At 25.6% G+C, this 12,825-nt stretch overlaps 1 protein-coding gene across 1 annotated transcript in view; it reads right to left on the reverse strand.

Annotated features, from left to right (window-relative positions):
- LOC145844085 (cyclic AMP-responsive element-binding protein 3-like protein 1) overlaps positions 1 to 12,825 on the reverse strand; it is a 32,230-nt gene that overhangs the window by 8,074 nt on the left and 11,331 nt on the right. Inside the window, exon 9 of the mRNA XM_082951430.1 lies at positions 400 to 525. Coding sequence (XP_082807556.1) covers positions 400 to 525 — 126 coding nt within the window. The remainder of the gene's footprint in view (positions 1 to 399; positions 526 to 12,825) is intronic.

The following is a 12,825-nucleotide window of genomic DNA, read 5'->3' on the forward strand; positions in this document are numbered from 1 at the left end:
CTTTTTTATAAAACAATATAAAAAATATATATTTCAATTGATTCGCTAACATTTAAGGCAACATAAATCAATGTATAACAATAAGCAGAGCAAACCACTAATTTAGTGTATAATTAATTTTCTTAATATATATTTGATACGTACTAGCTTAAAATAAACCTTTATTTGAAAATAAAACAAAGATTTTATCAAGATTTTCTTTTGTTAGCAGAAAATATTTTAGGATATCATAATTCATAATATGTTGGGATATATATACATAATTCAAGCTTAGTAATCTTTTTAAGATTTCTATGAAAGATGATTTTTTTAAGATTTAGATGAAAGTAGATTTCTTTCATTAACTTTGGATAGCGAAAAAGAAGTTATAGCAAAACAAATAGAAACAATTATCTTTACCTTTTTAAGATTTCTTTCATCAACTTTGGACAGCGGAAATGAAGTTGGGATGTCGTACCCTTCAGCTTGCAGAGTCTTTTTCTCCTCCTCTGTTAAATCGAGAGGACCGCTTGATTGGTTCAATCTCTGTTAGAAGATAAATTAAATAAATATTTAATTTAAAGTTCTATACAAAAGTTTAAATTATGTACTACTTGGCTGGTAAACTAATATAATAAAAGATAACAAAACTTTAACTATTTTTCAACTTCTGAACATTATTTAATTAAAATTAACAAGTGATGCTTATTCTTCTTTTTAAGAACAATAAAAAAAGAAACTGTACTATAAAATATACAATGTTGTTAATGAAAAACAACGTTTCTAATTAGTTTATCTACTACTGTCATATTTTTAGCTCAAGTTAGAACTTGACCTTTTAAATTAACCAAAACTGATCAATTTGTAAACTTGTATTTTTTCATTGATTTATTAATTTCAAGTGTAATCAGATAATTGTTAATTGTATACAAAATTTAAATTTAAACAAAAAACTCCAAACACCGCAAAGTGCCGATTTAAAAGCACAAATACCAATCGAATTCAAACTGTATTATCAATTTAAAAATTATAAATAAATTATAAATATAAATTTAAATAAAAAGTAAACTCAATTCAAAATACAACGATTTTATTGTTATAAGAACTATTTTTGTAAAGCTTTATTCTTAAAAGTCAAAATACATCTTAATCCCAAAATTAGCTATGTTGAATTTTGTATCTTAAAATTATGTCCGATTTAAGAATGGCTTTAAATAAAATTCGATTTAAACTGTTTATTTGTTTGTGTTTGCAAATAAACAGTTTGTGCACTTTTTAATTTATTGAACTTATTTATTTACATAAAACTGAAAGCTACGGGTAACTCAATATAAAGTTGTATAATATTGTTGTTGTGTCTAAATAAACAAAATTGGTCTTCAGGTGTTGCAATTTTGAGTTTTGTAGAGGAAAATATTACAAAACATTGAGGAAAATTTTATAAAATTGATTATTTAAAGTAAATTCAGTCAAGTAAATTATAGTAGATGTTTAATGAAATTTATAAAACTTATCGTAAATTACTATTATATTATCAAATGATTAATACTTTTTTGTGTATAAAGGTAATATAGCATACTCATTTGTATATTTTAAACAATTACTTAATTATAAAAGTTTGTTTACTTTTTTCAACTAAATAATATCGTATTTTCACAGTAACGAAGTTATCAGTAAATACAAACATCAATTTAATGTGCAGATAAAAACCTTGTAAATATAATTGCAGCAAGCATACATCACCCCAGGCAAAATATACAAACTGGTTTTACAGGTTGAAATATTTGTTTAATAAATTTCACTGTTTATTATCACTTGATATTAAATTACCTATTTTTATTGCTAATTTCGCTGGTAACTTGAGATTTTTTCAACAGATAAAGTCACTTGTTTATATAGCTTGATATTTTTTGTTGATAATTTTTCGACTATTAGTGATTGATAAATAATATCTGATATTAATATTCACATGACTTTTTTTTCCTAAGTTTTTACTTAAACTTACGAGTTTAGACTCAATTGATAAAAACAAACTTATCACATTTATATTTAGCTTTAAAACATACAACTAAAGTCATATTTAAATAAAAAAAATACGATGCAAAAACAATTGTGTAACTTTTAAAAAAATAATAAACCAGCAAAAATGCATCATTTTCATTAACCCAATATTTTTGCAAACTTTTGCAGGATTAATTACTTAAGTTTTCATGCATGAATTGAACCAAATCAACTTCAAAATCAAGTTGAAAGTTTCAAAAAGTCACTGGAGCATGACGGAAAAGACTTCAAACGTGAAGTTGGTTCAAACTTCAGATAAAAACTTTGCAAGACAAACAAGGTGCACTCATGCGCGACCAAAATTAATACCTCACGCCAAAATAATGCTTTTCTGTAAAACAATTTCAGAAACCGCTGTTGAGGTGAAAGGAGACTTGTAACCATAATGCATTAGCATGTAGAAGGAATGCTCTTGAAATTAATAGAAAATTTTGCACCTAAGTGAAGAAGCTGTGACATGTTTAAAGGTTGAAAGATATATTCGAGCAGCAGAAATAGTCGCAAATGGGTGATTTTATTCCCATTTGACAGAGAAGTGTAAGAAAATATTTTTGACGTAAACATAGTCTGGTTTTTAATTTTTTAATGCTTGTTAGTTCTAGCTATACTGTTTTGATATACTTTGTACATTTTATGCTTTTTCAAAGAGACCATACGATTTTAAGAGTGCACATTTTATTTTAAGATTAATCCTGTAAAAAGCATGTAATGAACTGAAAAACTATCTGTATCTGTATTTATTACAGCAACTTCATACAAAACACTTTTATCAGCTTTTTTAAACTCAAAATGTTTGTACTTTTTCGTTTTCACCAGCCATACTGTAAATAGATGCAATCATTTACAGATCAGACAAAAACATCTGTTTGCATGAATCTGCACGAAAATCGTCAATAACCTTCAAATACCTTCCAAGTTGCAACAAAACCCACCCATGCGTGAACGGAGACCGGCATGAAAACCAGAAATTACCGGAAAAACCTGCATAAAACTTCACGCATGGAGGAACCCAAGTGCAAATTGCAGTATGCACGCTTGGCGGGGTAACAACAACAAAATGTTCGCATTTATCCACCCGTGAATAATAGAGGTACGCCCTGAGTAGCAGAGAGAGGAAACTAATGTGCAGCTGAGAGGGCGAAGATACCGACAGATGCAGCAAAAATTATTGAGTTTGAATATTTGAATATAATTTATCAGGAAACTCGAGTATCTATTAAAATTATTAAACTTATAATAAACAAAAAAAGTCTGTAATAAACAGAGCATAAGTATAAGAAGAGGTGAGCAGTGGAAGAAATTTATTAACAGACAAATTTATTTGCAGACAAAGTTAACAAATGCAACAGTGGAAAGTAAAATGTTTGAATATTTTACTGGTATGTAGTTAGAGAAAAATTATATAAAAAAAATTTAAGGCATGTCTGTAACAAACATACAGTAAACGGAACAAACGAGAAATTAATTAAAGTAATATGTATTAATGTGAAAGTTTTTTAGATGGACTAAGTAATGACACAAGGTATACAATAGAAATATTATAGATCGATTATTATGCTGTTAACACAAGACAGACCTAAGAAGCAAAACAAGAGAAAAAATAAGAAATTAATTTAATACCAGCGGATCGGAATCGGCAAAACAAGAAGATATTATCAACAATGCAGATGGGATGGGCAACTAGTATTTGTTTTAAAATGACTCATCTCAATTTTATCTGAACATTTTCGAGGTGCGCCCACGATTCTTTATCGGTCTGCAAACTAATCTTAATAAATGAACTTATTGTTTTAATTTCCTTTTTTTTTTTCATTACGTTTGTTTTTTTAGTAAATATTGTAATTTGTTTGTGCGTAAACTTCGAGGCGTGATATCTTATTGTTTTTAATTTATTTTAATGTTTTCAAATTTTTATAAAATGTTTTAATTGATTATCCTTTTTATTTAGTACTTATGCGTGGTTTTGTAAACAGGAAAGAATTAACTTGATTTATTGTTAAACTCTAAAGTGAAAACACTTAGACTATTGGCAAACTTTTCAGTTCGTTTTTTAGATGGTGTTCAATGTTTTTAATTTCATGTAAATTTATTAGACCTATTAAGGTACTGAGCATTTTAACATGATTATTAGATTAATAAAAGAGTCAACTTTACAAAACCTAAACCATTTTTAATTATACTGAAATAATACTTTGAAGAATTTTAAAACTTATGATTTTTTATTAAAGCTCTTCAACAAAATATGAACTTCAAAGAAATAAAAACTATTAGTCATTATCAAATAAGTAAAATAGTTTTAGACCCTAAAACCAACTATCCATATTTAAAATTCCACGAACCATAAAAACCTAAACACACAAAACAGACTCCGAAAAATCATTGAAACAAATCAGAGACTTCATAGAAGGTTAAACGTTTTCAAACCTAAACAAATTGCTATTTAAAGGTGAGATACAATCTGGTAGATTTATAATCTCTTTAACCAAATCTGCCCTTGACTTCTACAATCATAAATCGACCCCTCCGGTCAAATTTATAATTGAAAAGTTTGAAAAATAAAGGATTACGATTGTTGTGTTACACACACGGGTTGATCGATAATTGATAATCAACTTTTTTTGTGTAATCTGCTGAATGCAAATTAAGCTCGAATTAAATATACATCTGTTGCAACTGTAAAGTTGATTTGAGTGCAAGTTTGTTTCTATTGGTTTTATTTTGAAAACAAAGTAATTTGTTGCAATTAAAAGTGATATAAGTTGATAAAAGCAGATCAAAGTTAATTAATTTAACTGATTTTTTTATAATTTAAGAAAAACTAAAACAAGGCCTAATATTTTTGAATACAATAATATTTTGTTATAATAAACACAATCAACTTTCATCAAATTATCTTAAAAAAAATTCTAAATAAGACAATTAATTTTAAGAAAATTCTAGAATCTACAGAAAAAACGCGGGTACAAATGATAAGTATATTAGAGAGAAGAGTACTTTAAAGCTGTTTCCTTCCTTATGCTGTGAAGTGAATCATTTCAAGAAGCATTTCAATTCTAAAATCATTAAATTCAACTATCAACAATTTGAAACGATTATATGCATTTAAACTGTTGAATCAGAATTTCATTTGTGTTTATTGTGTTTCACACTTTTAATAACTACTTACAGCTTTATTTAGCACTTTTATGTGTTGATATTTGCACTGTTGCATTATAGAAGCTTAACAGTATTAAGTGAAAGTTCAAAATCTACATAGGGAAGTTATAGTAGTACTTCACACTTATAAATGCTACTAAAAGATAAGTTGCATTACTCTAAATTTAATTTATTTTTTTTTTAGTTGTAAATATGTCCTTCTTTCATAAAGTATGAATTCGCGAAAGATTGTATAACTTTCATATTACTCATAAAATTCGAATGCAGAATTATTTTACTACAAACATGCTTACTCAACAGAGTTATAAAACAACAATGTATACAGAATTACTCATAACAATTTACATGTTATAAAAAATCAGAACCCACTATATACTATACTGCAAGTATCATTTAGTTTTCTAAAACTTCTATCCTGGTTTAGTGTCACTGCAGAAAAACTATATAGAGTTTTCGTAATTACTATTTTTAATCAAAAGGCAATAACTACAATGTTCAAGTTGCAAAAAGAACTTCTATTTTTCGTAATTACTATTTTTTATCAAAAGACAATAACTACAATGTTCAACTTGCAAAAAGAACTTCTATTTTTCGTAATTACTATTTTTTATCAGAAGACAATAACTACGATGTTCAAGTTGCAAAAAGAAATTCTATTTTTCGTAATTACTATTTTCTTATCAAAAGACAATAACTAAAATGTTCAATTTGCTAAGAGAACTTCCATTAACTCTTAGATACGGAAGCGTTTCACACCAACTCTTTACCACAAGTTGCATTACTCACAAGTTTGTTATAAAACTACACTTGTAAAAAGGTGTTATAACATTACTCATACAACTAGTATGTAGTATCATTCATACTTTTTTTAATTAAGTTGTTCTTTTAAAATGCTTTTATATGACCAGAGTTTTTGGATTTTATACTTTATTAAGTTATTAAATAAGCAAACCAAATGAAAAAAGTAAAATTAAGGTATCGAATAGTTTAAGCAGACAATACACAAGTGCAGAGTTTTTATTTCATTTTAAATATGTTACATAAGTTTCATATGAGACTGTTTAAGAACTACATAGGTAAAAAACGGAGATACTGTTTACTTTGAGTCTGAAATTTTAGTATGACAAACTTGCATTAATCATCAGTTAAAAATTATTATTAAATTGCAGTTGAAAAATTTTGGTAAACTTTTTAAGGAGGAAATTTTATATCAGTTTTTACCTTTTAAAACTTAATTTTAAAATTATAAAACTATATACACAGTAGTTTTAAATTGGAAATGGAAAATAAAGGATAATACATCTGGTAAAACAATATTTATAAACAAAATAATTAATAACATTTTAAAGTTTCATTCTCACAACTGGTACAGAAAGATTAAATGTAATGCATCAAACGAGAACATTTTGTTAACTTTTAAATTAAATATACCAAACAAGTATACTGGTTGGAATATATAAAAATATATAAATATATTAATAAAGCGTACTGGCTTGAGCATACTGGTTGAATGTAACCACACATTTTAGTAGCTACATTGCCATTTAACCGCCAACTTTTTAAAAAGAGGAAGTAAAAACTTATATGTACTTTGGCTCTTATACTAAAACTTAATATTACAAGTTAGTGTTATAAAGGAACTTTTATATTACTGCCTAGTATGCTTTTATACTAGAACTTTTATACTGTTGGCTAAAATTTAAATTATTTTCTATTATTATACAACTTATTCTACAGCAATAAGCAATTTTTTTTACAATAGTATATCTTAGTTAAAACTAATACATAACTAATTTCGAGTACATGATAAAAATTAATAATCAAGTCCCCGCTAAACCTTGTTGGTCAACAGATTTTCAAATTAATCAAATGATTAATCGCCTCGTTCATCAAAAATGTTTATTTCAACCTGTTCTTATTTGATGCATTACAATCTTTCTGTGCCAGTTGTGAAATTAAAACTTTAAAATTATTTTTTTTTGTTTATAAACATTGTTTTACCAGATTATTAGACTTTATTTTCCATTTAAAACTACTGTGTAGGGGTATTTAGTGTAATAAGTATATATAAATTAATTTGTAATTATACAAGCAATAGTTTAAATCGCAAGCCAACAAATAAAAAACAACAAAATCAAAACTTTTTTAATGAAAAACAAATAAGCCAAGTACGAACACCAAACGAGGCCAATTGAGTGGAAAAACCAGAAAAACAAAAAAAAACATATTAATTGAGGTTAAAAAATAATCGAAAAATGGAGATAAAAATCGTGATACTCGAGCGTGCCTGGCGAAAGTGCTTGGAACAGGAAACTGAAGAACTTGCACAATTTTCTCGAATGCAGCTAGTCACGAAGCTTGTGAAAATATTAAGTTCACTAGTGAGCTTCTAATGTAGTAATATTTTGCAACTTGAGATATTTTGATCATCCTATTCATAAGTTTTGATTGTGAAAAAGTTGTAGAAAATATACTACTGTTTTGTAACTTGAAACTTTTTGTAAATAAAAACACACATAGTATTTTCTATTTATTTTGTAATTTGATATATTATCAATCAAGCTACAATTTAAGCTACAAATGTGTGTGAGTGAGACTTGTATTTCCTATATTTTTTGTTATTAAGAGTATTTCTATGAAATGTTTATGTTTACTGGGTAAATATTATGTGAAATACTACTGCTGTTTAATAGATTTAATATTTTTCATGTATTATGTTGAGTTCATTCATAAAGTTGAAAATTTCACTCTTTTTAATTTATAAATATTCGATTCTTTTTGACTGTTAGTTTTTGTAATATCATTATTTTACAAGGTATTTCAATAATTTCATTTTCCGGTTCTTATTCCAAAGTCAAAAACAGAATATAACTATTTATGATGTTTTTACTTATGAAACTTAAACAAGTTAAAATAAATTAAAATTATATCAAACGTAATATAATATTTTAATTAGCTTAAATTTTCTCTAGTAATAAAGATTCTTTCAACCATATCAATCTAAATGGTTTTATTATATTTTTAAATAATTAGTTGAGGTCATTTTAAAAAACCAATTAATCATAATAACCCGCAACAATCTTAATACAAAAAAATTATTCTTTTTCTTTTAACTAATTGCTTGAGTTAAGTGTAACATGAGAAAACCATTTTTGCTGACTTTGCTAAATTGCTTTACTAAATAATAGAAAAAATAGTTTTATTAATAACCAGTAATCTTTTTTTTCTATTTTTTTTATTAAAATAGATGATGTTTTTTCAGAAAATAAGTTTACAAACTTGATTAATTTGAAGTTCTTGTTAAAAGATAGCATTAGTTTGTCTTTTACTGTAACTTACAATTGAAATTTGTATTTGGTAAAATTTTATTAGCTTTGGAAACGAACTGAAACATCAAGTTAAAATATTTTTGCAGAAATAATAATAAATAAAAAAAATAGTAATTAATTGCATTTTTTTGAAATGATTTTCATCACGAACTCTGAATTTACTAGGAATTCAACTAGACAAAAAAAACACAAAAAATCGAATTTAAAAACAATCATGTTGAAATTAAAGTTCCGTTTACAATAACAATTTTCAAGTATAATGTTACAAAATACTGTGAGCACAGTATACATTTTTCTAAAGATCAAAAGAAAACTGTGCGTTTTGTTAAAATCACAAAGCACTTTAATTTACCCCCAAAAAGTTGTTTATGTTTTTGTAGTTGCACAAACAACTTGAAACACAAAATAAGAATATTGTGACGAAAAACTTTGTTTTGTAAGGGCTTATGGGAAATACTAAAACAACTTTGAAAGAGTTTAAAATGTTGTGAATTACAAAACTTTTTAAGTATTTTGGAAACCTGCTTGAACAAACTTATTAGTTCAAACCTGTGTAACCCTGGTTATTTTTGACCTATTTCAATAAACTGCTGAACAAACTTCCCGAATAAACAATCGTTGTGGTTATAATTGCATTCGATTGCTATTATGAACTAGTTATTAAAAAATATTATAACCAACAGTAAAATAGAAGTGTAAGAACCGATTTTTTTTTAATTTTATAATTCAAAGTTTTAAAATTTTAAGGTGAAACTTTTAAAAATAATTTATGCAGCTATAGTTGAAATATTAAAATTTATAAGAACTTTTCAAAGTAAGCTTAATAATTTTGAACAAGCTAATACCGAAAAAAGTTTCCACAGAGAAAAATCCGCTACTGGAAAAAACCAGTAAAAATTTTTCGAAAAGTTTCGAAGATTAAAGTCTACATTCTCACATAAGAGACAGTATGTAGCCTGGGGGCCCAATGCAGACTGGTGAGATACATCTTGTTAAAACTTGACTGGTTTTTAATGAACGCATCTATTTTTAACTGAAGACAGTGAATATTTTATTTGTACTGATAACACTGATAAGTCCAGATTGTGTATTCTGTCTGATGAATGCTATTTTTAGCTTTCAAGAGTTTGTTTTGCAAGAACCTTGTGAGCAAGAAAAAACATCTTCTGAAGATAAATACTAATAATAAGTAAAAATATACATAAGTTAAACAATCTTATATATTAATACAGTGACAACTATAATTATAGTTTCTACTAAACATTTTTCAGTCAATATAGACATTAGCTACTTACAGTTTACTTCAAATTGTAATCAGACTTGTTTTAGTAGTGTGAACTATTTTTCTTTTAACTTCTTGACAATATTAAAAACTAACTTAAATAAATAAAAGTAAGCCTTAACGGATCTCTGTATTAAGTATTTAACTAAATGTGTATTTTCTTATTTTGGTTAAGTTTTTCACGGTGTCATTTTAAAAACACTTACAATAAAAAGTTTTATTAAATTTCCTTTTATAATGATACTTGGTTTTGCCATACAAAATATGTCCTACATAAAAATGAAATCCTACTGATGAGTTACTAGTTCATACCTAAGTGATCATAAGATAACATGATATAACATTATTAAGTAGGTTTTTTAATATTTTCTGCTTTGTTTTTCTTCAAAGTTCACTTAGATTTTACAAAAAAAATCTTAATAAAAAATTCTTATTCAAAACTAGTTAACGTTAAAAGTTATCAGAAAAAAATAGTTATTAAATCAAGTTTTTGTATCTTAGTGAGAGAAAATACAATTTTGAAAATATCTTTAGAAACTATCGCATAAGTAAAAAGAACAACATTTGAACAAGCAGAATAAAACAGGATGAATTCAATTTTGTAAGACAAAACATCCCCTAAGGGCATTTTAGAGACTTTACTGAAAATATATTTCTAATAAAAATGAAAAGATATTTCTATCCGAACAGCTAATACGGTTGCCTTGGGCCAGAATTAGCTGTTGTAAAAATATTTTATATTTCGAAATATTTTTTTTACTTAGACTTTGAGAGAGGATTATTTTTTATCGTGACGGGGTTCTTTATTATATATCAAACAAGAGATTATTTTTTGTTTGTTATCATTCTCGCTCAGAATTAATTTAAACTGAAGAAAATTATTTTAAATATGGGCTTGTTTATAATTGATTGGTAGAAATAAAAAGCGGACGTTTTGAAAATAAACAGCAATTTGAACTTTCGGTTTTGAAAGCTTAATGTCAAAAAAAAACATGTGAAATTATTTTTTATTAGATTTTTAACCAGACAAGTTCAAAACAAAACCTTTCATAACATAAATTTGCCTAAGATAACTTTACTATATTTTAAAACATATTTTATTATCACTAGTAATGTAATTAAGTATTATATCTAATACAATTTAGAATTATGTTTTAAAATGTTCAATATTATTTTTTTATCATACTGTCGAAGTTCTTATATTATATTATTAAAATTTTATAAAACCTAAACTAATAAGTATTAGTGTTGGCCGCATAAGTTAAATAATTAATGCTAATAAGATTACTGTCAAATATTTTACTAGTTTTGGTAAAATATAATTTTAAAATTGTTAAAGCGTTTATTTTTAATATTAAAATTACTAGTCTTAAAAGTTTTATCATTACAAGCTTATGAATTTTGTTTCGATTTTGACTTAACTATCATATAAATAAGTTTCAGTACAAAAACTTTTCTCGTTTAATAAACTAAACAAGATAATATACTTGATATTTAAACTTTATTAATTATTTTAACAACTTGATCGGTTGAATTTTAAAAAGATACTAAACTAAAAAAGGGCTTTAATTAAATCTTAAAAGACTAAACAGAAAAGTTCACAAAATATGTCAACACAAAATTATTTCGAAAATATTTAACAAAAGATAAAGGGAGCAATTAACTGCACATTAAACAGATCAAAATGTTTGTATTGTATCGAACGCCAGCCTAAAACAAACATTTGAACGGCAAACAACGCTCTCCATAATAATTATCGATTTTTTTTGAAATTTTTTGAAAAGTTTTTATTAAAAATTTCCAATTGGCTGTTTAAGTTATAACAGTGTTAAAGTGTTTATTGATTTTCGTTTTAAATTCTTTTTGATTTTTGATTAAGCTCTTTTTTAACTGTAAACCATAACTTTATGCTTCATTTGGCTTACTTGTTCTTTGAAGTTGATATTACATTAATTAAATTTAATTAAGCTGGCATAACTGAAATGGTTATTAGAAAGTTTAAAACCAGAATTAAATACTATTTAAATTTCTTTATAAATTCTAACAAATTTTATATTACTCAATTCAAACCAGCGAAAAACCATTTAATTTTTCCAAGAAAAAAACTAAGTAGTTTAAGTTGGTTTTAATAATTTCCCAAACCTTATCAACTTTTATAACACTTACAGTTCTTAAAATGTGTCTCAAGTATTATATAAATTTAAGCAAATAATTATTTAGTCAAGATCTTTAAACTCTCACTACATTACTAACTTTTAAAAACCAGTGAAGGATCTTTGAAAGTTCTACAAAATGCTTATAATAGAAACTTAATTAATATAATTAACTATAATTAAGCTCTTTAAATAGTAACTAAACCTAAACTTAATTTAGTTAATTGCTTACAAAACAACCCTCTAATTTTCCATCAGTTCTTTACCAAAATTTAAAACAATTTTCAATTTACCTAATTAAATGCCATCTCAAATGTCATGCGGCAAACATTCTGTTAATTTCGGGCGAATTCGCGAAAATAGCCGAAGACGCACTTCAAAATCGATGAGTGTGACGTAATAAGACGCAAGAGAAATTACTTTCATCAAATTTGATTTATTATCTCGTGCGTTTTTACTGTAAAATATGACATGCTTTCAAAAGTTTCTCTCTGCCTTATTACTGTCTGTGATTATTTTTCATGTTAAAAGAACTTTTTTATTCAACTTGTTATTTAAAAAAAATACTGATATTTATCCTATAGTAACTTAGTCCTAAAATTTTAAAAAATCTTCTTATTCGTCCTAATATTGCCTTTGTATTCAACTTTTACTAAAAAATAATGTAAAAATTATATTATGTGCAAGACAGTACATTTAGCTATCATTCATTGTTATTCAAAAACAAAAGAGTAAGCTTTTGTGAAATAATAAAAAACAAATAAAATCAAAAACAAGTTTAAAGCTTTAGTGAAGACAAAAACAAAAGCTTTAAACAAAAATTACACAACAACTAAAATGAATAAAACAAATATAAGTTTAGACA

The sequence above is a fragment of the Thalia democratica genome, chromosome 9 (assembly GCF_965202585.1).
Source record: "Thalia democratica chromosome 9, ktThaDemo2.hap1.1, whole genome shotgun sequence".
Lineage (NCBI taxonomy): Eukaryota > Metazoa > Chordata > Thaliacea > Salpida > Salpidae > Thalia > Thalia democratica.